The 27,802-nt window shown below is 41.0% G+C and overlaps 1 protein-coding gene across 1 annotated transcript in view; it reads left to right on the top strand.

Annotated features, from left to right (window-relative positions):
* Positions 1 to 27,802, top strand: part of LOC122813786 (keratin-associated protein 5-4) — a 172,850-nt gene that overhangs the window by 57,188 nt on the left and 87,860 nt on the right. The window contains exon 3 of the mRNA XM_044086289.1: positions 175 to 306. Within this exon, the coding sequence (XP_043942224.1) occupies positions 175 to 306 (132 nt within the window). The remainder of the gene's footprint in view (positions 1 to 174; positions 307 to 27,802) is intronic.

The following is a 27,802-nucleotide window of genomic DNA, read 5'->3' as shown; positions in this document are numbered from 1 at the left end:
CATACAGTGCATTGTGGGCCATAGAATGTCTGAAAGGTATATAAAACCAAACCTAACTTTATAAGATATATGTTTGATGCTGTCTAGAGTAGAAAATGTTATTTTTTTCTGGGAATGGGGCTGTGCCATTTCTGTGTTGCATTGTCTGACATTTTATTTTGCTTTGTTCTACAGCCACTGACTTTTCCACCTGTCACTGTGGTGCCTTCCTCATTGGTGTTGCCTGTTCCTGCAATAATAATCATTACTGTGGGTGCCTACTTGCTCCTTGTGCTGATAGCTGTCATGGTTCGTCAGTGCCTCATGGTAAGAGTTACATTTCCATTCTACAGCTTCAACCATTCCGTGCTTTGAATACTGCTTGTATTCTTTCTTCTCTGAAATAGACGTGTAGTACCAGCACTGAAGTGAACAGGGGACCTCCACTTTCAGAATAATAAGACTAACTGTGCAGTTAAATTAAAATAAATTGTATGTAAAAGGATATATAGTTTAACTTTCCTTTCATTTTGTACTGTAGGTTTACAGATCGAGATTAGAAGTCAGTGTGTGTATAGTTTGCACACATATGGGTCCTATCAGTTGCTCAAGTTTTCAGAAATTCGAAATGTATATGGTCAAGACCATATTATCGAGTTTTTGAAAACCCAGAGCTTTTGAATGGAGATTGCGATACAGTGCAGATCAGGAAATTTGCCCTTTTCTTCACAGTAGTGCAGTGTTTGAGTTGGTATATATAATTTGCAAGGGGTGTGAGGGTAAATTTTTGTGTGTTTTTTTTTTTATGTTTGAGCTTTTGGAAACTCAGTCATATGGTCTCGACCATATGAATTTCAAGTTTCTGAAAACTCGATCATCTGACCCACGCACATGTGTTTATTTTTTACTCAGCGTATGCGCTTGTACATGATGTGCTGAGGATATTAAATGGAAATATTCCTTGCCAATCTTATGTCACAGTTATTGAGCATCTACCTGCAGTTTCAGTAACTCAGATTTGAATAGCATCCTTGATAGAGGTTTGCCCTGGAGATGTAGCAATGTCACTAAATGAAGATTGAGAAAGCTGCCTATAGGCCTTGTGACAGTGCTGGCTAAGGTGCACTTTGCCAGTCAGAAAGATGCCTGTGATTGTGTTTGCAGCCTGCTTACATTTATCCCAGTGCATGTTGTGCATTCAGAGGTGAAAGGGACTAAGGACTGATGCAATGGTAAAAGCATTTCACAGTGTTATTCCATCTAGAGGGAAGGGTTTTGTAAGTAGTAATTAGATGAGAGTAGTCTTCTGAGGTCATGGGCATGGGAGATATATAAACAAGAAAAAAATGAAAGTGTGTAGTGCATAATTATTTTAGTAAGTGCATAGGTAAGTGCTAGGAAGTCAGTGGTGAGGGACATGAATCTATCAAGCTTAATTGTCTTATCTGTTGATGAAGATTTAGTTTCTTTAACCTGGTATTTGAGGTGCCATTTATCTTTGAATATGAAGTCAGATTGGATCTTGCATGGCTCGAAGGGCTAGACACAGACATCCACGGAGGAGTCTATGCAAGACTGAGTGAAGTGGGGGGGGGGGGGGGCTGCCAGTCTGTCATGATAAAGATGATTTTTAAGGCCAGTGATCTTTTTTAGAGTCCCAGAGGTCTCTCAAGTTGTGATACATTTAGACAAATGCATGCCAAATGGAGCATTATATTCAACAGATATTCAGTAGTGGGTCTGCTGCGATACAAGTGAAGAGGAATTTAGACTTCTTGGATCGGGTGGGGACACCTTTAGAAATTAGATAAGCTAGCTAGAGGATTTTTTTAAATACTGTGGAGGCGTGATGGTCAAATGATAAGGAATTATCAACAAGAGTGCCTAGATCCCTTATAACAGTGTCTGATTGGAGGATGTGTCACCTATATAGTATGTGAGCATTTTTTGTTTAACTGAACAAACTGTGCTTCATTTTTTTGCATTTAATTTGAGGTCATTGTATGATCTAACCCATGTTGGAGCAATTGTGATTCAGTAGAAGATCAAATAACATCCAATTTACAATCATCTGCAAACCTAGATAACCATAGACATGTTGGCCTGAAGGTCTGAGAAATAGATGACAAACAGAGGGCCCTACGCTGAGCCCTGTAGTATGCCACTGTTAACTTTTTTGCTTTTAGAAGTGGCACCCATGACTCTAACCAAATGGATTTCTTCAGGGAATCAGCTGGCCACTGTACAACATAAGGATTTATAGTCAGATCTACAAGTCTGTAATGTAATGCCTGCTTAGGGAATACTGCCAAAGGCCTTGACCAAATCAAAATATGCTGTATAACTGCTATCCATTGGTTGGTTACTTTTCCAAAGATATTAATAAGGCTAAAGAGGCAGGACTTTGTCAAACTGGTGAGGGTCCAGGGTCAAGGGATTTTGAATATGCAGATTAATAATGTCTGAGATACTGCACTCCATAGCTTTACGTGGGGGGCCAGTGAGACTAATTAGGTCAGTAGTTACCAGAGTTCGTGGTTCGGCCACCTTTTGAAATGGCATTACAGTGGCTGTTTTCTAGGCTTCAGAAGTGTAAACAGTGGAGAGGTTTAGATTACAGAGGTTAAGCTGGGGGTTCAGTAGTTGGTATTTGACACTGTTAATCAGGTATCCCTGATGTGTTATCAGGACCCATGGGTGAGATGTTCTTAGGTTTTGAGAGGGCTGTGAGAACTTGTTCTGTAGTAATTAAAGGTTGAGGTTGGAATTGTGAAACCTGCGGAATAGTTATAACTGTAGGTGGAGTAAAATTTGCACAAAGTTTAGCACCTGGAATATTAATTTCATTTGGGTCAGAGTGTGCATGCTGAACATTGTTGTGTATTGTTTTTTAACTTCTTGATTTAGTTAAAGATTTATAATTATTTTTTACTTTAGTGACAAACAAGGTCATTATTCAGCTTTGAACTTCCTAATGGTTCCCTTAACCTCTTTACTAGTTTAAGAGAGAACATAAGGAAGGCAGATTGAGGCCTCTTATAAGACTTAAGCAGTTTCTTTCTCTTGTTATATAATTTGTTTATACGGTATTCCACCACACGGGGTTGTTTTTAAATGTCTCATTATATTTGGTGCTGATAGAGACTTCCTTATCAATACAGCTGTTTAAGTTAGAGTAGAAGTCAGAAGCATAGGCAGAAGCTTTAGCAGTGTGATCCATCAGAGGAGGGTTACATCAGAATTTAGGTCATCAAGTAACTGAAGAAGGTTTACTTTTGAGAATTCCCTAAACCGAGAGGTATTTAAAGGGGGAGGAAGGGATACCACCAGTTTTAAAGGAACAGGTCACTAATTTGTGGTCACATTTAGAGATGTGCAAGAAGTGACCATATTTGGGAGGACTAGATCAAGGATATTAGAGCCCTAATAGGATGGTTAATTACTTGTAAAAGACATTAATTTATAACACAATGTAATAGATCAATAATTAGTAACACTGAAACCTTGTCCATACTTAATTTTGCCAGAATGTTATATTTTTCAGGAAAGTTGTGTGAGAGCAGGGAGTGTGTCTGATAAATTCAAGGCAAGCTCAAGAATTGGGGAGTGATTGCAAATGTATTAACATATATTAAATATTTTTTCGTTAACATTTACATTACGTACTAAGTAATAAAGCATAACTGGGTGTTTTTATTAAAAACTGTGTAAGACAGTCATTTATGTTATGAGGTAAAACATGCAGCCTTATTAACCTAACAAGTTGTGAGATTCTGGCGCAATGGATATGTACTTGGTAGCACCCCATGACTGGAAACTTTCCTAGAATTTGTAAAAGTCGCAAAGTATGTACAATGTTCAGCTGCTTAATAAGAGACAGTAAGTGCCTAAGGAGGGATTAATACAAATGGGTGGTAATTGACAAAGTAAGTTGGTGAGTAAATGGATAAGAAGTGGGATTAACATTGATGTGCCTTAGCAGGGAATGAGGGTATACAGTTGGGTAATCAGTGATTGTGTTAGGAAAACAAATAGAGACTACATGATGAAAAGTCAAGACAAGGGGGTTTTTGGTGATGTATAAAGCCCGAGAATAGATCATCTGAAAATACTGAGGGATTCAAATTGACAGTGGGTACAGGAGAGGATATAGTAGATCAGATAGATGTTTGTAAAAATGGAGGACTGAGAGCAATATTGAAGGGAAATCAGGGATAGAAATAAGTGTGGATAATAGAAGAGATGGCAATAAAAAAGGTCTGGTAAAAGAAAATGTGGAGACTGTCACAAGAAAAAAGGTGCAAGGCTGCTTGAGATGATATTTAACTGTGTTGGGGAGGGTTCAGGGAGAAAGAAGTTTAAAGGACTTACCAAGCAAAAGAGTGCTAAAGTAGATGGGTTGTTAAGAGTGAATGTTTGAGGGAAATGTTCCTAATACAATGAAGATTGGAAGAGTGGTCATCAGATGTGATGGACGATGCAAGCTTTAGTCAACAGGATTAGTGAGAGGTTTCAGATCAGTAATAACAAGGCTGATAAAAGGAGATGGAATGCATATAAATAAGGGGAAGTTGCTGAATGAAGAGCTATGGAGGGAAAGTGAAGGGGTTAAGACAGTTGGATATCTGTTGCTGGTGTCAAATTAATGAAAAAGAAATGTATGGATATTGATAAGCTGAAAAAGAGTGGAGGTGGCTGTCTGGTGTACATTAGGAATGGTCAGCAGACATCACCAAGCTGGGAGAAGGGACACAGTGAACAGGGTACAGACTTACTATTTCATCTGGGTTTCAGGATATTAGAGAGAGTATTAATTAGAGGTAGGAGCCTGGTGTGAAGCACTGGCATTGTTCTGCAAGGACAGATTTAGTAGCGTTTAACTTCTCATAGATGTTATGTGTGCTTAGTAGTAAGATTAAACATTTAAATAATAGGTTAGAGGACTGACATACAAGGAACAGATTTAGGATAATGTGGTCTTGTGATCTTTTTTAGAAGGAGATAATGTTATTTGCTAAAAAGGGAAGACAAATATATTTTATATGGAGGTTTTTGAGATTTAGTAAAGAAGAATTATTTGGGAAGCATAAGTAGTAACCCGTAAAGATTCAGGCAGTAAATTAATAAATATATTCACACACCCACACACACAAATCCTCCTGTTGCAAATTAAAAAAAAAAAAGTTAAGTCAGGAAGAAAATGAAAGGGAAAGATTTAATGGCACTGAAGTCTAGACTTGTAGGTAGAGTTCCAGTATAGGGTTGAAATCAGGAAAAAGTAAAAGCTTGTTAAGGTTATCCCCAGTGTAAGATCCAAACCTAACGTAACTTAGTGGTACTTAAAGGTTTGTTGGATGTTTTTATCTGCCACACTCTGTTCTGCTGCACTTTTTATAATGTCTTTTAAAGCAATTAATTCAGAGGGGCACTTCATTTTTGCCTGCTGTCTCTCTGACATAGCCAAGTGATTTATTGACTTTCAAAGGCTCTGAAAGTCATTAAAACACTTTTGTTACAGAAAACAATGTGTAGGAGCACATAGTACATGGAGAAGATAGTTTCATGCACTGCAAAAGAGTTATGATTGGGTCTGTGATCATAAACAACCTGTTATGTATTCTCCACATGAATGCCAAGATTCACTTCTCAAGCTTTACTCTCAAGGCGAATTTCTTGGCAAACATGTCTCAAACACACAATGAGCTGATTATGATCAGAGACCTGTTCATACTCCTCTGTGTTACATGCTTCATGCCAAACAAATGGAGGACTGCAACAGTTTACCCTCTGCACAGCGGTGGGCCATTCATGGTTCCAGGGAATTATCATCCCATAAGCCTGACTAACCTGATATACTATGGAAGAGAGTAGTTGTGGATATCCTAAATGGCAGCATAGTTAACCTACTAACATTGGTCCCAAATCAGTTAGAGTTTGTCATGGGCAGGTCTTGCTTAATCAGCCTGGTGGACTTCTCCAAGAATGTCACCAAAACATTTGATTAGGGCAAAATGGTGCATACTGCATACTTATGATTAGGGCAAAATGGTGCATACTGCATACTTAAACATGGTCAATGTATTTGACACAATACCCTACTCAGGCATTGTAGAAAAGCTCACTAAACTAGGTATAAACCCCCTACATTAGAGGAGTCTTCTCAACAAAAAAAGCTAGTTACTAGTGGGGTGCCTCAGGGCTCACTGATGGGGCCACCCTGTTTGACATCTACTTCTCTAAGGTCTTCTCTAAGGGCTAATGTCAGGGGCTTCTGGCTGGCCAGCTTTGCAGGTGATTGCAAATATGGTGAATCCCCCAAGACACAAATATCCTCCAAGAAGGCCTGACAGAATAATTGGTACCAGAGTAATGGTCTAAAACTCCATGCCAAAAGTGCATCAGAGTATCTTTCAGAAAGACTGCCACCCAGGCAAGCTACTACACTGATAATGCACCCTTAACAGTAAACTCTGTAGTTTGGGATTTGGGAGTGCATGTAGATGGTGATAGGCTATTAACCACCATGTGTCTACCATACTGAGGAAATCATTGTATGTTGCACAACTTATAAGCAGGGGTACGACATCTAGATCTAAACATGTTTGCTCTATTGCCATCTGCTTTCATAGGACCACTCTCACTGAGTACAGTAACCCCTATGGTGTGTACCTGACCAGGCATATGCAACAACTGGAGTGCCCTCAAAGATTCCTCACAGAAAGAATACATGGTATGGAAAACCAATCCTGTATTGGCTGCCTCAAAGCTTTGTCCCTTATATTCGGTCTTCTGCAGGCTGCTGAGATGTGACTTATGCCTGACCTACAAAGCATTCTCAGATCAGCTGTAATGGACCTGTTGTACACCCATAAAAGAAGTGGCATCAAAAGCACCTGATCCAGGGACCTAAACATTACCTGCAACGTAATTCGAACAAGCTCGAGGAACAGGTATGTGTCTCAGTGGCTCCCCCTCCTCTGGAACAAGATTCCTATCCATGTGAAGCAGAGTTCATCCTTGCCCTTATTCAAGCAAAACTTGGATCAGTGGATAGAGAATTGTAAATATATCCCTGGTTTGGCACCTATATCTCTATTAAAGATAGGAAGCTTGTAAATGCTCTGTTACCCATGCCTGAGTATATATTCTCTCACATAACCTATCAGCTTTTACTGGGAAGCATGACTAGGCTTAAAAAGGCCCTGCGGGTTGGTAGCCTCGTATTCTGCTGTGACACTATGAGCATTAGTTCTTCAGTCAAGAAGCTGTAAAAAGCAAGAGGGGGCTGAAGTTTACTGGAGAAAACTGGCAAAGGAACCAAGATATTAGGAGGAAATAATTAGGGCAAGAGGGGTAAAAGAGTGCGATGAGGTCAAGATGATGTAAGCTAGAGACTGCCTTCCCTTCCAGGGATTGATATCAGGGTATCAGCAAAGAGACAAGGATAGGGGAATCGTAAGTGAAAGACCTGCTCTGAAGAGTTTTTAGTTGAATCTAGAACAGGAGCTGATGTTGAAAAATGGATTATTAGTAGGGATATAAAATATTGCATGATAACAATACAAACCAATCAGAGGAGGTTAAAAAAGACTGGAAAAACAGTTCACAAAAGAACAATGGGGGGACATAGGTATGGATCCCAAGTATGCAACAAAGTCAAGAAAGTTTAGGATATTTACTTGGATTTGTTTGAATAAGTATTTTATACCTCAAGCAGGCTTCAGAGAATTTTTCCTCAGGTAGATCGGAAATGTTGGAGGTGTGATGAGGAAGAAAGAGGTAACTAGGAATATATGTTTTGGGAGTGTAATGAGTTGGCAGGTTATAAAAATTACAAGAAATTAAGGTCAAGACAGTGATAAAGCTGAAACTGTAGCCAAATGCACAAATCCAATAAATACAACTCCAGACAAATGCCAGATACTTTAATAAAACAACAAAGCTTTCGGATTACAAATCCTTCATCAGTGTTAGAATACCTATACTAAATTCTAGAACCTTAAATAATCAATTAAACAGTCACATGATAACAGCCAGCCTATAAACATAAAAATAATTACAGTAATCATTAAATTATTTTAAAAACTACTTCTCTATGTAAAAAATATATAAAAAATCCATAAAACCATTTATCATCTTATTTCTTTCTGTTTTTTTAACTGTTTTTTTAACTAGTGTTGGCTTAATAGTTAGTGCATTATTCAGTCCTGGTTATAAAAATTCCCTACAGTCTTGTGAGGTACATCCCAAAAGGGGCATTGTACTCAATAATGGGTCTGAGTGTTGAGTAGAGGGGAACGATGACCTCTTTTTTTTTTTTTCTTGGATGAGAACCCTTTCGTGATGAGGTATGCTACATAGAAGGATTTTTTGACTACTGTGGCGATGTGATTATCAAAGGAAAGGCTACTGTCCAACTGAGTCCCAAGGTGTCTTATCACACCATCGGCATTAAGAGGACTGCCGCCTACGTGGTAGTTCTTGGGAACAGAGTTTTTACCAAAGGGGATGACAATGCACTTTTTGGCATTTAGCTTGAGGCCATGGCTGTGACACCAGGCATCTTTCTCAGGCCCTTCTGTAGGATGTCCATGTTGCTTGGGGACTCGACTGCAAACTAGGTGCCATAGTTATCTGTGAACTTTGTCAGCCAGAGGACCTCTGTGCTAGCCCTTACTTCAGAGAAGTAGATACCAAACAGGAGAGGACCCAGGACTGTACCCTGTGGTACTCCACTTGCACTGGTTTGAAGTCCGATTTGGAGTCCGGAACTTTTACCATGTGGGTTCTGTCAGTGAGACAGTTGGCAACCCATCTTATGACGTATGGATTTATACCAAGTTTAGTGAGCTTATCTATAATTCCAGAATGGGGGATGGTGTTGAAAGCCTTGGCGAGATCAAGATAGGTTGTGTGAACTGCTTTTCCCTTGTCTACGGCTTTGGTGACGATTTCAAAGAAGTCAGTCAGGTTCAGGAGGCATAATCTGCCTTTCACAAACCCAAACTGGGTGGGGTCCAGGGTTTGGAGGTTACCCATGTCTTTGCTTGAGTTCCATGATAATGATGCATTCCATGGCCTTGGAGACCAGGCTAGTCAGGCTAATAGGGCGTTAGTTCCCAGGGTCCGTGGTGACTCCCCCTTTGTAGAGTGGTATAACTGTTGTGTGTCATTCAGTGGGTACAAAGCCTGATGTGAGGCTATGAGTGAACATGGTGGTTAGGTGTATGTGTGTGTGTGTGGGGGGGGCAGTTCGTTTTGAAGTTCATGTAGAACACAACCTGGGATGTTGTCGAATCCCATGGAAGCTGTATTCTTAGCTTTGGAAAGTGCAGTTTTTACCTGCGCAGTTGTGATTTCAGGGGCTTTGCATTCTTCCGGTATAGATATGGTCTCTTTAGGGGGTGAGAGGGGGGTAATGTTAGCACTGAACCAGCCAGGATGTTGGCGATATCAGTTGGTTCTGTAATTTTCATGCCATTTTGCTGTAGTTCAGAGCAGACCTGGGTGTTGCCATTGAGATTCTCGACATAGTTATAGAATGCTTTGTGGTTGTCTTTAGAATCAGAGGCAATCTTGTTTTCATAGCTAGCTTTGGAGGATTTTGGTGCATTTGTGCAGGATTCTGCAGTCATATCTGCAGTGCCCGTCTGTAGTGATGTTGTGAAGTTTGCCACTTCTGTGCCTGGTGTCAGAGCCATGGCCTCAAGCTAAATGCCAAAAAGTGCATTGTCATCCCCTTACTTCTTTTTTTATGAGTATCCCTTACTAAAATTGTTACTAAGTGTTTTTATTTCATGTCATTGTATCTAACGATTTTTCTGTAAACTTGTCTACTGTTATATTGTATACTTGTCTTTGTAACTTGCAGGAGCTTTTCTCCCCTGGCCTCTACTGAAAATGGACATATATCCAGTTAGACTAGCCCGGTCAACAAATGTAAAATAAAATAAATAAATAAAAATAAAAATAAATCTCAGTTTCTTACTGAGGCTGACTAGGGAGATCCTCCACTTATGGGATTTTGTTCTCTTCTGCAACAGTTTCTAGAGTGCATTTGTGTAGGATTCTGCAGTCATATCTGCAGTGCCCATCTGTAGTGATGTTGTGAAGTTTGCCACTTCTGTCATAAGAATCATGAATTTGGGTTGGAGAAGTTTTTTACAGTGGTTTCCTTAATGGGGGGTGTGGGCAGGATGTGGATATCTATGGTGATTAGCTTATGGTCGGATCTGACCAACAAGGAGCTGACTTCGTGTGGAACTCATGTTGGTAGTGACTAGGTCTAGGATATTGTTGCCCCTGGTGGGGGTGTGGATAAGTTGATCCACGGCACTGGAGTTTATGAATTCTAGAGAGCACTGAGCGAAGGGGTTGTTACATGAGTAGATTTCCCAGTTAATGGTGGGGTAGTTGAAATCACCCATTATTAGGTTGTTTGGTTGGACCCTAATATTTTCCAGTATATTAAGAAGAGGAGTGGGAGTCCTGGGGATTGGTGGGGGATCTGTAGCAAGCTACAATTTGGAATTGCAGTTTTGCCCAGAGTCAGTTGCACTTGGATAATTTCGGATGCATTATGTTGGACAACTAGCCTGGAGGTGTGGATATCCTTAATGAATATGGACACACCTCCGTCTTTAGTGTTCCGGTCCTGGTTAGATGGCCGAAAGGTATGGTATGAGTTATAGCCTGGTAATGCAGGGGTGCTCTTCGGAGCCTTGAATCAGATTTCAGTCACAGCACAGATATCGATGTTCTCCATTGTGAAGAGTGCCTCGAGTGAGTGCATTTTGAGGTTTAGACTTCGAGCATTGAGTAGAATTACTCTCAGTTTTTGTTTCCATGTACCTGCTACAGTGGTGGGTTTGTCATTTGGACCTTGTATAAAAAAGGCACTATAGGGGTGGCAAGAGCCTTAGCCAGTATCCGGAATCCCAGGGGCAACAGGTGGAGGCCATCTCTGGCAAAGCATCGTGGCCTGTTGACCATGTCGTCCCAGGCAGACAGATACTGGATCCCCTTAGAATGACACCAGAAGCTTAGCCAATTGTTGAAGTCAATCATTTTGTCCTTGTACTGGGGTATTATTCTGGGTGAAGGTAGGATGCTACTTAGGGCTAGGGTCATACCTGCCTGGATTACAAGGTCAGAGAGTTCTTCCATGTCTCTCTTCATGTAGTCCAATGAGGTACATCTCAGGTCGTTCACACCAACATGGACAATGAATGAGTCATATTTATACTTGTTGTGGAGTGACCTGAGTACGTGGGTTATGTGGCAGATCCTGGCACCCGACAGGCAGCTGACAGTAACCTTCTCCTTGTCTAGTCTGGAGAGTGGAACATCAGTGTGCCTGACTATGACTAATGTGTTGGGTACGTTGTTTTACCTTATGGGCTGTGGTTGAGTGGCAAACTGAGTCTGTGGGTTATGTGTCTTTAGGGTTGTGTTGAGGGGTGGAGGCTGCTTGCGTTTCTGCTTTGGCGGTCTCTGTTTGGGTGGATTATTATTGAGAGCCTCCATGAATGATTTTGTGTATCTCTGTGTAGGTTTAGTGAGTCTATGTGATGAGTGTGGTGTGGTGCAAGTGTTTACCTTCTCCTCTTGACTGACATGTTCAGTCTTTGGTTGAGAGAGCGTTGCTTCCAATTTGGCTAGATAAGTGCATCTCTCACAGGTTTTAGTGTTGGGTGGTAGGAGGAGAGGGGTGGCAGTGTACATGAGGCAGTTGCTACATTACCCAATATGCCCAGATTCATCAGGTAGACAGGAGAGAACACTGGGAGACGTCCCTTGGACATGCCTGGGGAATCACTATTTTCTTCTAGACAAGTGAGGGAAGTAAGTACTGGAGCTGTTTTCCTCTAAGCAACTGAGGAACATAAGTACAAAGAAACTGTTAACGACTAGGTAATGAGGAAGTTTGAGTGCTGTAGTAAATTGTAGTTTATTTAGTGCTTACAACAGTTCTGAACCAGTGCTGAGCACGAAAAAGCAGATTCAAATGCTAAAATTAAGAATCTTGCTAGTTCTAAGGGAAAAACTGAAGAGTAGACTTTATGGTGCCAGGAATAGTTTAACCCTAGCTAAGCAGAGCTGCACAATGCACAAACTCGGGTTTTTAACTCAGAAGTTGAAAGAGAGAGAAATTAGCCCAAAATGGCCAATAAGGTTAATTTTAGAGCTTGAAACCACTCCTCTTGCAACAGATGTGCTGCTCTAATGCTTACCACTCTCACTGATACAAACAACCACTAGGATCTGAAGAAGGTTTTTTAACTGAAAGCGCTTATCCTGTTTGAGCTGCAACCTGAATAGCACAATTTGTGCTTTTTATTTCTTTGTTTTATTAAAGCCTACATTTTAACAGAATTTCTCAGTGAACTTTTCGTTGTGGTGGAAGCCTTTTTTCATTTTACTCTCACTGATAAGCAGAAAGACCTCCCACTACCACAACAAGGTTTGGACCACTCAGAAACACATACTAAAGTCCTGAAACTAGCAGATCTGGGATACGGAATGTTCTAGTATAGGAAAGGGTGGAAAGCGAGCAGTACAGATAGTATTTTTTTTGTTTGTTTGTTTTTTAAGACATTAAGCAACAAAAAGCAATTTAAACAGTAGAAATGCACAGAAAAGACTCTCACACTTGAGTGTGACGCCTACAGTTTTAAATCCAGTTTTAAATTTTAACCTTTAAGCAAATAAATCAAGTGCACACACAGTAAAACAATTTTACAGTAAAATGCAGCAGAAATGCAACAGAACCACAGTACAAACGGCTTTTTAAAGTGCGATTAAGCTAAAACAGTTAAGAGAAAACCAAAAAGATACTTAGATCAGCAAAAAGTCTCTCCTTCTCGTTTCTGGTGCTGTAGTAGTCTGCAGGATGCCCAAAGAGGATCCTCCGAGCTAAAACAAGCCCAAACCTGCGCAAACACAGGTTTTTTATTGAAAAATAAATAAAACAACTGAAGGAGGGATCTTTACAAAAGGGAAGGAAAAATTATGTTGAAATTAATGGGAATTGTAGGAACAATACATGTATAATAATGTTCAGGAGGATGAGGAAAGAGGTTTAAGGGAAGGCAGGAATTTGAGTTTGTGATCTTAAACTGTTGATAGTTATAAGGGAAAAAAAATGTGTGATGTATGTAAACGAGAAAAATGTTGATATGGTTTGCTTTCATTTCTGTTAATGTATGTTTGCCGGTGTCTTAAGTGATAATTTAATAAAAATATTTAAAAAGTAATCAATAAAAAGCTAGTTTGGAAGATTTATTCTGTATATGTATTTAAGCAATTTGTCTGAAATATTTTCTATCTGTGCTCATCAGGAAGTTTTCACTGCTTTTTTATGTATATATACAGAGGAGGGAATAGGAAACAAAATTTAAAAAATTAACTCTAGTTTTTGTTATCAATGAAGTTAGATGGAAAGGCCATTAGATTAGCAGCAAATCGGCATTTGTCAGGTAAGTTTTTGCCTATTGCAGATAAGAAGCTACTGTTGCTCCCCTTTGTAGACAGAGAGACAGATGCTCACACACACACAGCACACACTCACTAAATTAAATAGATTGTGTTTTCCTCACTGGCAGTGCAGCCATCTGATGCATCACTGAATATCTTTTCTCCACTCAGGCCAAAGTGTCTCTATTGCCATTCCAAAAAACATGTCATTCATAGTGAGGGGGCAAGCCCAGGAATGAAGACCTGTGTACTTAATGCCGTCAGGTTAGCGCCTGGATGTAGATTTTAAGTGCATTCCTCATCACGAAGTATATGTGCTTTTTTTGTTTTTTTACCCAATCTCTACCCATGGCAGTGTGCTAGGTGTAGCATCATCTTAAGCGCATCGCTGGTTATATGTGTGTATGTAAGCTGTACCCATAGCAGGTTGCAGTGCACGTTATCAAAATGCATATTTTAACATTGGGCCCTCACACATGCCTGTTTTCACACGCATCCATTTCAGTGGCACAGCAGGTAGCACACTTGCCTTTAGTACAGAAGGCTGTGGGTTCTGTTCATATGATCATAAGAGATTACTAAGATATTGAACTGGAGGTAATTTCAAACCTAGACATTTCATCCCAATGTAATACCATAGAAATGCTAGTCAGTACTCAAGATTGCATTTAGTAATGACTGCCGATGTCCAGGAGGGTTGTGGGTGCTATCCCTGGTAAGAATTTATGGTGCCCCATCCATTTGTCCAGGTTCCTCTTTAACAGTGTTATAGAGGTGCTCAGTTTCACATGAATTGGTAGCCTAACCAAAGATGCAGCAGTCACGGTCCCTTCAGCATGTCCTATTTGAGTCACGGGCCATATTTACGTCCCTGGACCAGGTAGCCATAGTCCCGTTTGATTTACGAATATGCAGCAAGTTCATTAGGTTTGGGTCTGAGATTGCTTTGTAGGCCAGGCATAAGTCTCCCCTAAGAGGTCTGTATGATACAGAGTATAGTGACAGGGACTTTACTTGGTCTGTGTAAGGCACATGCTGGAGTTCCTTGATCTTCTTTGTTAGAAACCTCTGAGGTCTCTCCAGTTGCTGCAGGTGCTTTGTGCGGTATATGCTGAACAGGGCGTTATACTCCATTATGTTCCTGATTAGTGCTGAGTATAGAAAGGTTATAACCTCTTTTGCTGTTGAGGCGATGCCTTTACTAATCAAGTGTGCTATGTAGAAAGTCTTCCTTACTACAGTAGACACATGGTGGTCAAAGTTAAGGTCTCAGTCAACCTGTGATCTCGGGTCCCTTACCACTTCGTGGGTACTTAAGGTATTGTTGTTGATTTTGATAGTGTGAAGGGACATTGTTTGTGCTGAAGGGAATGATGATGCATTTCTTTGCATTCAGTATGAGACCGTGACTAAGACATCAGTCGTTTGTCTGCATAAGACCCTCCTGGAGTATACTGCCATCATTTGGGGAGTCAGTAATTACACCCAGTTTGCAGTCATCTGCAAACGTGGTCAGCCATAACCCCTTGGTTTTGACCTGAACTTCTGAGAAGTATATACCAAACAGTAGGGGGCCCAGCACTGACCCTTATGGCTCCCCGCTGGTAACAGGTCTGCTGGTTGATGTGGAGTCACCCACTTTGATAGTGTGTGTCTGATTTGTGAACCAGTTGGCATCCCATCTTACAACAAAGGGGTTTACATTAAGTTTGCTAAGTTTATCGGTAATGCCTGAGTGTGGGATTGTGTCAAAAGCCTTTGCCAAGCCGAGGTATGACGTGTGCACAGATTTACCCTCGTCAGTAGCCCTGGTCACAATTTTGAAGAAATCCACCAGATTTAAGAGGCAAGATCTGCCCTTGACAAGGCTGAATTGGGTAGGATCCAGGGTTTGGAGGTCACCTATGTCTTTATTTATAAGGTCCATAGTGATGCATTTCATGGCCTTACAGATGAGGCTGGTCAGGCTTATGGGTCTTTAATTCCCCAGGTCTGTTGCTAAGCCACCTTTGTAGATCACCAGGTAGATGGACTGCTGACACTGCAGTGCAGCATAAGGGAGGTGCTTGACACCACAGTGCATCATAAGGGAGGTGCTTCACTTCTGTGCTTTGTCCTTCAGGTGATGTTAAACCATGGTCCCATCTGCTTGAACTGGTAATAACTCAGATGGATCTAAAAGATCCCCTGGCATACATAGGAAAGAGAAGGGAAAGTTCTCCCACTGCCCAGGCCAAATTTCCCCCAGTAGTGTAAATACCACCTTGGGTATCCTCTGTAAAGAGGTCACTGGCCTAGTGAGACTGATCCAGTCAATAAAGGGTAAATTAAAAAATAAACATGTCAACCCCAGCTACAAGCACTGCTTTTCGGTTTATAGGAGTTTACTAGACTAATGACCACAAGGGCCTTTTTAAGCCTAGCTATACATCCCAAATCTTTGACAAGTTCTTGTACCCTTGATAAGTGTAAGCAGGCACTTGGAAGATGAAACCTTTACAAGTAGGGGCCTGAGGGATGAACCATTTGCATGTTGCCTGTGTCCATTAGAGATATTTGTGCCAAGCCAGGGATGAATTTCCTGCTCCCCATCCAGTTGACCAAGTTACACTTGAATTGGGTGAGGGAGGAACTCTGCTTCAAATGGATGGTGACCTTGTTCCAGATACGGGATAATCTCTGGGATACATAGCTGTCTCTCCAGCAGGTCCTATTTATATCACAGGCAAGGTTTAAGTCTTTAGAACAGATAATTCTGGTGTTGTTTGTTTTGTGGATATGCAGGAGGAGTCTAGCAGTGCCTTGTATGGCAGGCATAGATCTCCTTCAATATCCTGTAAGAGACAGCATACAGGGATAGGTCTTGAGGAGGTCTGTATAGGGCATTTTACTTATGCCCTGTATTCTTTTAGTGAGGTATCTCTGTGGAAATTCCAGTAGTTGGATATGCCTGGTTAGGTACATACCAAAAGGGGTATTGTACTCAATGATGGGTCTAATGAATGCTGAATACAGTGGAACAGCGACTTCCTTCGACCTAGATGCCATACCTTTGTTTATAAGTTTCGCAGTGTAGAATGATTTTCTCACTGCTGTAAACATGTGATGGTCAAAGGCTAGATTACTGTCTGTGTGTTCCTAAGTCCTTGACTATCGTGTCAGCTCTAAGGGGTGTGTTGTCAATATGATTGTTACCATGGGTTGGATGACTTACCAAAGGATACTATTATGCATTTTTGGCATTTAGTGTTAGTCCATGGATTTGACACCAGTTTTTGACACAGTGGAGAACTTTTGTATCATTGTGGGTTTCGGTGACAGCTCCTAATTTGCAGTCATCTGCAAATTTATTCAACCAAAGACCACTGACATTGGCCTTGACTTCAGAGAAGTAAATGCCAAAAAGGAGCGGTCCAAGGACCAATCCCTGAGGGACTCCATTTGTGACTGGCCTCTTTGTAGAGGTGAACTCCCCAATTCTAACTTCCTGGTCCTGTGAGCCAGGTGGCTGTTCACCTGATGACATACAGATTTGTACCTAACCAGATGAGTTTGTCAACAATGCCTGAGTGGGGTATTGTGTTAGATGCCTTGGCCAGGTCAAGGTAGGCAGTGTGAACCAGTTTGTCCTCATCCATTGATTTGGTGATCTTCACAAAGAAGACCACCAGGTTGAGTAGGCATGACCTGCCCTTGATGAAACAGAACTAGGTTGGAGCCAGTGGCTTGGAGGTTTACTATATCATTACTGATCATTTCCATGATAATTCTTTCCATGGCTTTGCATATAAGACTAGTGAGACTTATGGGTCTGTAGTTTCCATGGTCTGTAGATGGCCCACCTTTGTGCAGAACAGTGACTCTTGCTGTTCTCCATTCATGGGGTGTGAAGCCAGTTTGGAGGCTGCAGTTAAAAAGCAATTCCAGAGGCCTTGGTAGGGCATCCTGGAATATTGTCTGAGCCCACTGATGTAATATTCTTGGTCTTGGGGAGAGAGACCTGTTTCCTATTGATAGCAGGGAGAGTTATATTTGATGGTATTTCCTAAGGGAAGGTTGAGAGGGAGAGAGGGGTAAAATCGGAGCTGAATTTGTCAGCCACTAGGTTTGCTATATCTTCTGGCTCATTATAGGTGGCTGTATTTACAGTGAGCTTTGCACACAATTGCGTATTGCCTATAAGGTTGCGTACATAGCTAATGAATGCCTTGTGGTTGTCCTTGGCCTGGGAGACCAAATTTACCTTTGGTAGACTCTGTCTTGTGAGCTGTTTGTTTAGTTTATGAGAGTGCTTTTATCCTGTTGGGTGCAGCACCTCCTAATTTTTGCCATGATTTTCTTCCTTCTATTATACAACCTATTGATTTTGTGATTCTACCAAGGTGGCTTGTTTTTAGATTTATTTCTGTACTTCTTCATGGTGGTACAGCTGCCTCTATACAGCTATTAACATTCTTGTATAGGGTTTCTGTGAACAGTTCTGCATAAGCAGCGGTGTTCTCAGGGTTTATGGGGGCTTGAAATTTTACCAGGTTATCACTTAATAGCAAGAAGTTAGACTTAGAGTTGTTCTTGAATATTCCAGGGTTAGCTGGGGGTCCAGGTTTTATTTTTGCTTCAAAGGAGAGCATTTTGTGGTCTAACCTTACCAGAGAAGACATTAAACTAGGGGGTGTGCAGCACTTTCCATTATTAGTGAGGACCAGATCCATTGTGGTTGTACCCCTGGTTGGTGTATTGACAGTCTGATCCAGGGAGTTAGTGTTTACAAAATCCAGCAATATCTGAATCTCTGTGCCTGCACATTTGGTGTTGTATACGATTCCCAGTTAATAGTGGAGTAATTAAAGTTGCCCACGAATATGGTATTGGGTTGGATGATGAGTGTTTCCAGTAAGTTTAAATACATGGTATGGGTTTCCTGGGTCATAGAGGGGGACCTATAGCTTGCAAGGAAGTCGTATCGGATTTTGCTTATGGTGATTTAAACATGGAGTAGCTCAAGTGCATTGTCCCGCTTGATCAGCCTAGAGGTATATTTATTTTTTATGTAAATTGAGACAACTCCACCTTTAGTCCCTGTCTGTGTAGTAGCTGGTCTAAATGTGTGGAAGGCATCGGAGTGCTCTCTGTGGCTTTAAACCATGTCTCAGTGACCGCACAGATGTCAGCATTCTCTAGGATGAAGAGAACTTGTAGGGAGTGGAGTTTTTTTGTTTACACTCCTAGCATTGAGCAGTAATACCTTTAGATTTTATCGGTTTTTATTTGCTATGTCGGAAGTACTTTGTTTGGCATTTGACTTAAAAAGGCACTATGGGGGAAGACAATGTTTTAGCAAATACTCAAAAGCCTAGAGGGGAGAGGTGCAGACCATCCCTGGCAAAGCAGCGTGGTTTGACCATCTCCTTCCATGCTGAAAAATATTGCACCCCTTTAGAATGACCCCCAAAAACTAAGACAATTATTAAAGTCAGTCATCTTTTGTTCATATTGTGGCATCATCTTTGCACATGGCTTGATTGTGTGATCCTACCATATCACCAAGCCTCTTCTGGCAACCTTTAATATGGCAGACTATGATGTGTCCCTCTCACCAGGATGGATGATCCAGCACGGGCTGCTCACTCTCTTCTCCTTCGTGGCCAGCTCATCCTGTGCCCAGATTGCTAATCAGTCATTGGTCATTTGGGTCAGTCAGGCATCCTTCCATTTGCTGCAGAGCTGGTTGTGTTTTAAAAATGGCATAATCTGATCAAACCAGTGAGATTTTTCTGGAAATAGTTATTACTTATTAATGACAGGAGTGCTTGCTGAGGAATTTAGTGCTGATTGCTTTTCATGAGGTTACTAGAAGGTAGTTTCTTGTTTAGTTATACTAGCAAGAATATGACCTAAGTTATATTAAACAGCTAACTTAGTATGGACTTGAGAGTATTGTGGTGCAGCTGTTGTGCTTATTAGTGTTGATGAACAGGTTTAGGTGTGGGATAATGAATGGGGAGGAAGTGATTACCTTTTTTTAGATAAGGAGTCTCTTGTGAGTTGTGAATGATGAAGAAAGGTGTAAGGTGTAGAGATTTAACAAAAGGAAGGGGGAGAGGTAAGGCTTATTGATCTTTGGGGAGGGGTACAGGATTTATTGGAAATTCAAGTGCATAGAAAGGGAGATTGAGCAGCTGAGAGAGCTGATTTGGACTTTTAAGAGGGTGTGTTTGTTGGAAAGTGATAGGAGGGTTATAGGTATAACAGCAGGGCAAATTATTTGAATGTAGGTGGATTTAGGAATATGGTAGACTGTGGTTAAAAGTAGATGGCGAGAGTTTGGATCTAGCCAGATCATGGGCTGATATTCCAGATTGAATCTGGGTGGCAGACTTTGAGGTAAAGTAGAAAGGGATTACAGTGTAAGGTGGGGGATGAGTACTATAAAAGAAGGTGAGAGAGAAGAGAGATCATAAAGGTTGTACTGCTGAAGGGAAGTGTTTTTGTAAATAAATGAGGAAGTAAAGAGAAGAGGGTTTGATGGATTGTTAATATGAAAGGATAGGAATACTGTTGCTGCAGATGAATGGATTGTTGCAATATATATTGTATAAGTCTGGAGTAAGGATGGAAGTTTGTGGTGGTACTAAGCATTCCAGTAGTTTAATAAGGTGGACAAGTAAAGATTATTCTAGTGAGAGGATAGTGAAGATGCTTTGTTTTGGGGGCAGAAGGTGGATGGCTTTGAGGAGAATGGGGAAATGATTGGGTCTAGTGATATTAGCTATAGATTTTTTTTATGAAGATGATACAATGGGATATTTGTTGCTAGGAAGATTAGAGGTGATCAATGTAGATGATTAGTATTTCTGAAAACAGTTCTGGTACTAACTCTGGACAGAGCAGGGAAAGGTAATCAGACTACTGATGAAGGGTATATTAAGTCTGTATATTGTAGTGCATGCGGGTTCACAGGGTCTATATTATAAACATGAAAGCTCAAAATAGCAAATACATCTACATCAACACATAAGTGGATGTACAAAAAGAACGAAATACGTAATCGTCGAAAATGAAAATGCTGAACGTATTTGCCTGGCCAGCAGGGAGATCGTGGGGATGAGGAAATATATCCTTTTCCCCACTGTAGTGCGGTCTCGGAGTGCATGGCAAAGAGGTGACGAAGGCTAAGGATAAGGCATATGAAGAGTTGTATAAAAGGTTGGACACTAAGGAGGGAGAAAAGACCCTGTACCGATTGGCTAGACAGAGGGACCGAGCTAGTAAAGATGTGCAGCAGTTAAGGGTGATAAAGCATAATGAGGGAAACGTACTCACAATTGAGGAGAGTGTGTTGAGCAGATGGAAAGAGTACTTTGAGGGGCTGATGCATGAAGAGAATGAGAGGGAGAGAAGGTTGGATGATGTGCGGATAGTGAATCATGAAGTGCAGTGGATTAGCAAGGAGGAAGTAAGGATAGCTATGAAGAGGATGAAGAACGGAAAGGCTGTTGGTCCAGATGACATACCTGTGGAAGCATGGAGGTGTTTAGGTGAAATGGCAGTGGAGTTTTTAACTAGATTGTTTAATGAAATCTTGGAAAGTGAGAGGATGCCTGAGGAATGGAGAAAGTGTTTTGGTACCGATTTTTAAGAATAAGGGTGATGTGCAGAGCTGTAGTAACTACAGAGGGATTGAATTGATCAGTCACAGCATGAAGTTATGGAAAGAGTAGTGGAAGCTAGGTTAAGAAGGGAGGTGATGATTAGTGATCAGCAGTATGGTTTCATGCCAGGAAAGAGCACTACAGATGCGTTGTTTGCTCTGAGAGTGTTGATGGAGAAGTACAGAGACGGTCAGAAGGAGTTGCATTATGTCTTTGTGGATTTAGAGAAAGCATATGACAGGGTGCCTAGAGAGGAGTTGTGGTATTGTATGAGGAAGTCAGGAGTGTCAGAGAACTATGTAAGAGTGGTACAGGATATGTATGAGGGTAGTGTGACAGCGGTGAGGTCTGCGGTGGGAGTGACGGATGCGTTTAAGGTGGAGGTGGGATTACATCAAGGATCAGCTCTGAACCCTTTCTTATTTGCAGTGGTGATGGACATGTTGACAGACGAGATCAGACACGAGTCCCCATGGACTATGATGTTTGCAGATGACATTGTGATCTGTAGTGAGAGTAGGAAACAGGTGGAGGAGAACCTGGAGAGGTGGAGATATGCTCTAGGGAGAAGAGGAATCAAGGTCAGCAGGACTAAGACAGAATATATGTGTGTGAATGAGTGGGAGGATAGAGGAATGGTGAGGATGCAGGGAGTAGAGGTGGCGAAGGTGGATGAGTTTAAATACTTGGGATAAACAGTTCAGAGCAATGGTGAGTGTGGAAGAGAGGTGAAGAGTCATTGGAGAAGAGTGTCAGGAGTGATTTGTGACAGACTAGTACCAGTAAGAGTGAAAGGGAAGGTCTACAAGAGGGTAGTGAGACCAGTTATTTTATATGGGTTGGAGACAGTGGCATTGACAAAAAGACAGGAGTCAGAGCTTGACGTGGCAGAGTTGAAGATGTTAAGATTTGCACTGGCTGTGACGAGGATGGACAGGATTAGGAATAAGTATATTAGAGGGTCAGCCCAGATTGGAAGGTTTGGAGACAAAGCCAGAGAGACAAGATTACATTGGTTTGGACATGTGCTGAGGAGGGATGCAGAGTATATTGGGAAAAAGATGCTAAGGATGAAGCTGCCAGGTAACAGGAAAAGAGGAAGGCCTAAGATAAGGTTTGTGGATGTGGTGAGAGAGGACATGCAGGTGGTTGGGGTGACAGAGCAAGATGCAGAGGACAGGAAGAAATGGAAACAGTTGATCTGCTGTGGCGACCCCTAACGGGAGCAGCCGAAAGAAGAAGTGCGGTCTCGGAGTTGGTATATTTAAGTAGGGGGTGTGTGGGGGGTGCAGCCCCCCCCACATGTGAGGTGCAGGGGGGCTTGCCCCCTTGCAAAAGTGTGTTCATTTAATTTTATTTAATTAGTTTGAGCTTACCTGCATGGCGCTGTTGGCTGACGAAATACGTTTGGCATTTTCTTTTTCGATGATTACATATTTCGCTTTTTTTGTACATCGATCTCTGTGTCGATGTAGATGTATTTGGGTTACCATCTGTCCCACTTTGCGAGGGACAGTCCCTCTTTATGCAGTTGTGTCCAGCATAAAAATGGAAAAAATGGCAAATGTCCTGAGATTTTAGGACAAAATTTTTTCCTATATTTCATGTAATAGTTGCATAAAACGGTTATTCTGTATCTGAAACACCTAAATGTTATAAGAAATAGAATAATCAACTAAAATGTTGCAAGAATGAGCTTTTATTTAGGCAAAAAAGTAAAGTCCTGTCCTTTGTACTGGTCATGGGTATGTTTCGCCCTGCAAAATCAGACGTTAGTACCAAAAATGTCCCACTTTGGGCATTTGAAAAGGTGGCAACCCTAGATGTATTCTCTGTTTACAACTTTCGTGTTTATAATAGAGACCCAGTTCACAAGATTTGTTTGGGGGAATGTAGAGGAGGTGATTTAGAAGACTGGAAAGAAGATGTAAGTAGGTGAGTGGTTTGGTGTCCTTTTTCCAAGCCATTTACATTGTTGTGGGAAAAGTAGGGGAAGGAAGGGAAGTATTGAGCAGTATCATTGTTGATTCAGGAAATGGCCTGTTGAGAGCAGATGTGTCGTCATTGTTTAGTGGGGAAAAACTTGGATGGATGATTGCTTATTTCACAGAAGAAAAGGATGCATCTTAGCCCTAAGACAATTGAAGTGCCCAGTGGGAGATTGGAGTTGAATATTAAGAAAATGCTGCCTTTAAACTGAGATGGAAGGGGAGGTGGTGAATGACAGAGAGTGAGTGATGGAGGGAGCATTCATGGTGTGGGATAGTGAAGCTGCACTATTACTTGTAAAACTAGCAATAAAGGGTCAGTGGCACAAATGCTGTAAGGAGCAGCTATACTGTCACCTTAGTCAAAATGCCTCCTGCATGGCAGTGAATGAGTGTCTGCATGTATATATATTCACAAACACACCACATGTACAGGTGTGTGTACATCTGTGTATATAAACAGAGACACAAACAAATTCAGAGACAGGTGTGTGTGTGTGTGTGTGTGTGTGTGTGTGTGTGTGTGTGTGTGTGTGTGTGTGTGTGTGTGTGTGTGTGTGTGTGTGTGTGTGTGCATTTTTTTAGCCTTTTTTATGGGTCTCCACTGAAATGGGCCTTTGGCTCAGTTATAACAAATGTCAAATAAGAAAATAAATAAAAACACACACAGACACATATATATATATATATATATATATATATTGATCTATAACAAAGATATACAGCAAATCCATTTTAATCAACCAAAGCAATGCATATGATAAACACATAATGACATGGCATATGCATTTATTTCTTTAAATTATTATCTATTTCCATCTTGATAAGGGCAAGTTTGAGAAAAGTTATGTGAATTCCAATATTACAGGTGAAGTATACCATTAAAACAAGTAGGTGCACTGCATGCCAAGGTCTAATAAAATGCACGCATTATTACATATCCAGCCTACAACAAGTAGGTCGCTGCATACAAAGGTCTAATAAAATGCATGCATTATTACATATCCAGCCTACAACAAGTAGGTCGCTGCATACAAAGGTCTAATAAAATACACACATTATTAAATATCCAGCATGATTCCACAGTGGTACAGTGGTAGTATGGTTACCTCACAGTAAGAGGTTCTCCGCTCGATTCTCAGCTTGGCTTGGCAGTGCCTTCTGTGTGGAGTCTGCATGTCCTCCCGCAGTTGGGTAGCATTCGAAGACATGCGTGCACAAATGGGCGAGCCTTTGTTGAAGGTTGAGCATCGAGCTGGCACCTCGGCGTGTCATAAAAATCTACTGCCAATCACTAGCGGACCGGAGTTCCGCTGTGGTGTGATGAAAAAGCCGAAAGACAAACAACAGCAATTAAATATCCAGCATATACAAATTTGACTGACAGTCAAGAATGCCTTGAATTACAAGCCGGTCAGTAAGACATAGCAAGGCTGTGGTTTTACAACCACATGAATATAAACTTAGATTACATATTTCATACATACTTATGCACACAGATAGGGAAATAGAGAGACTGCATTTACCTCAACTTTCAAGTGGTAACCAGTGCAACTCTACTGCAGTCAAATATTCAGCAAAAGAGTGAACAATCCAAACATTTTACCACAATGCAGGAAAGATAAAGAGAAAGAGAAAGATAAAGAAAATAAATTCAGTGGAATGGAATCCATATTATACAGACAGTCACTGTGAGTGATTCATGAAGGGTGTCACCCAATGGGAAAATACTTTTAGTACAGTAACAAGATTCAGTTTCACAGTTGTCTGACATTTTTTTTTTTTACTATTATTATAAGATTTTATTCTTCTAGAATCTTAGGATATTTGCAACTCAGGGGATTTGCTTCCAAGACGAAAATGTCCAAAGCAATGCTTCCTGTGAAATGTGGAGAAACTGTGTTATAAATATATGTCTGCATGAGTCCATGCACTAATAAGCAACACTGTTGCAGAACATATGACAAATAATTACCAGTGAAGGGAAAAAAGCATGTAGCAACCAACATAAAACAAAGCAAACAAAAGAAAATACAATTGCCTAAGTTGGGATAAGCTTTCCACTAAGTTTTACAAAAAGCAAGCACATACTAAAGATGTAATTTCACTGCTGCAAAGGCTGCAGGTTTGAGTTTGACTAGATAGCATCTCAGGCTAATGCTAAACCAGTCATTCAACTAATAGTCTCTGGGTAGGGGAGGGGAAGTTCAAAACAACAAACTGTAAATTCTAAGCAATTCCTATCATAAACATCCAAGAGTGAAGTTTGTGAAATCTAACCTGCAGTATGCACACGCGTTCTGACTCTGTGTGAATATGTGACTTACACTACACTAAAAGGTAAACAAAATAGTCTGGTAAACAACTGATTTTAGAAACAAAATAATGTCTCTTTATAAGAATTGCATTACTGCTGTGCTTTCTAGAGTAGCAGCAGCAGTCTGGTCGTAAAATGTCTGAAAGGCTACTTTTTCTGAATGGATAAAATGCACAGCTTAGACCAATGAGTGTCTCACATGGAAAGCTGTTGTCAGTAGAGCTGCAGTTTGAGATGGAATGTGGCTAACTCCTTTGAAGCTTCCTGCAGGCACACTTCCCCTACCCCCCTCAGCCGCAGGTGAGCATGCTCAGAAAGGCAAACTTGAAAAGTAAACAAAGGCTGAATCAAAACAAAAAATCCCTGGGATTGTCCCTTTAAGGTGGTGAAGCAAAGTATGTTTTTTTTTCCTGCTTTAGCTCCTTACTGACTATCAAGCCTTTCACTAGCTGCACACTTGACCTGTTGTCATTGAAGGTAGAGAAATTAATATCCCCGAGTGTTTTATTAGCAATTCTAAGTTTGTAGTTCAGTTATCTGTTGATCCTGCCCTGCTTATTATGTGGGAATTATACCATAGGGTAATATGAGCATGTGTAGGCTGTTGAAATAGGGGATATGAATAATGCATTGGGGAAGCATTATTCTGTTAGTAAATGCAGGGGTTTCCTTTAGGTTTTTGGTTCTAGATCAAGTAAAAGATTTTTCATGCAGGTTTGATGCAGAAAATGAGTTGGACTGGAAGGAATATTGCTAGCAAGTGAGACTAGATGCCTGCAACCCTCCAGGGTTAAATGACAGAGAATTATAAGATTTGCTTAAAAAGGAGAAGGCGTAGGCACCAATTAATTAATTATTTAATTGTGTTGTGAAGGTTTTTTTTTTTTTTTTTTTTTTGAAGCATGTTAATGTATTTAAAGGTTTGTATGTACTGTATTGAATTCATTCAGTCTGAAAAAGTTTTGTTTAAGACGAAACGCTTACTGAATGTGTTTTATGGTAATTAAAATCACTTTTATTATACTGTTTTGGTCATTTTTGCTATTATTTTGTATGTGTTTTATGACCGGAGTGTTCCATTTGTTGAGAATAGTTCTAATTTTATTGATCAGTGTTTTGTATATGACCCTGTCAAATGCTGAAATTAAATCTACATAAATTGCATCACAGCACAATTTTTCATTCATAGGTTCATAGGTGTGTACTAGGCTAATGGCTCTGGAACCTTTACAAGCCTAGCCCATAGGATTACCCTGGCATTGTGCTACCCGACCTTAGTTCCCAGTACCTCTGTCGAGTAGAGCCACTGGAGTGATCCCCGGGTGGGAGGTCTATTCCTCAGCATGGGCAGTCTCTGGGTTATGAACCTGTCCCTCCAGCACTTTCTCTTGATTGTGGTAATGAGGTTGAGGTCTCTAGCGTGTGGTGTGGAGGGATTGGGATTTCTGTAGATGTAGTATTTCTAACGGAGCTGGGTTAGACATGGCTTTGTAAGTCAAGCAGAGATCGCCTCTAAGTAGGCGATATGAGACAGAGAATAGATGAGTTTTTGAGCCTGTCTGTATAGGACAAGTGTTTAAGGGCTAGGATCCTCTTTGTGAGGTACTTTTGCGGCCTTTCCAGTTGTTGCAGGTGTCTAGTGAGGTACATGCCAAATAGGGCATTGTACTCGATGATTGCCACAATGAGGGAAGAGTAGAGGGAGGTAATGATCTCTTTCTTCCTGGATGCAAAACCCTTAGTAATGAGATGTGCCACATAGAAGGACTTTCTGACCACAGTGGCAATGTGGTGGTCAAAAGAGAGGTTGTTGGCAACCTGTGTTCCCAGATCTCTTATAATGCCTTCTGTGTTCAGTGGACTACCATTGATATGGTAATTCATGGGAACCGGGTTTTTCCCAAAGGGGATGATGACACATTTTTTGGCATTGAGCTTAAGGCCATGGTTCTGACACCAGTTGTTGGTCTCAGTGAGGCCTTTCTGTAGGATGTCAGCATCACTTGGGGAGTTAATAATGGCTCCCAACTTGCAATCTTTAACGAACTTTGTCAGCCAGAGTCCCTTTATGTTGTCCTGGACTTCTGAGAAGTAGATACCAAACAGGAGACGACCCAGGACCGATCCCTGTGGGACCCCACTTGTGACTGGTCAGCAGTCTGACTTGGAGTCAGCTACTTTCACACTGTGGGTTCTATCTGTGAGCCAGTTTGCAACCCACCTGGTGATATAGGGGTTGATGCCTAGCTTAGTGAGTTTTTCTATGATTCCCGAGTTGAAAATGGTATCAAAGGCCTTGGCCAGATCAAGGTAGGCTGTATAAACCACCTTGCTTTCATCCACAGCTCTGGTGACTGACTGAAAGAAGTCGACCAAGTTGAGCAGGCATG

This window comes from Protopterus annectens, chromosome 10.part0, assembly GCF_019279795.1.
Source record: "Protopterus annectens isolate FY-2018-M chromosome 10.part0, PAN1.0, whole genome shotgun sequence".
NCBI classification, from domain to species: domain Eukaryota; kingdom Metazoa; phylum Chordata; order Ceratodontiformes; family Protopteridae; genus Protopterus; species Protopterus annectens.
This window is presented reverse-complemented; position numbering and strand designations above follow the sequence as displayed.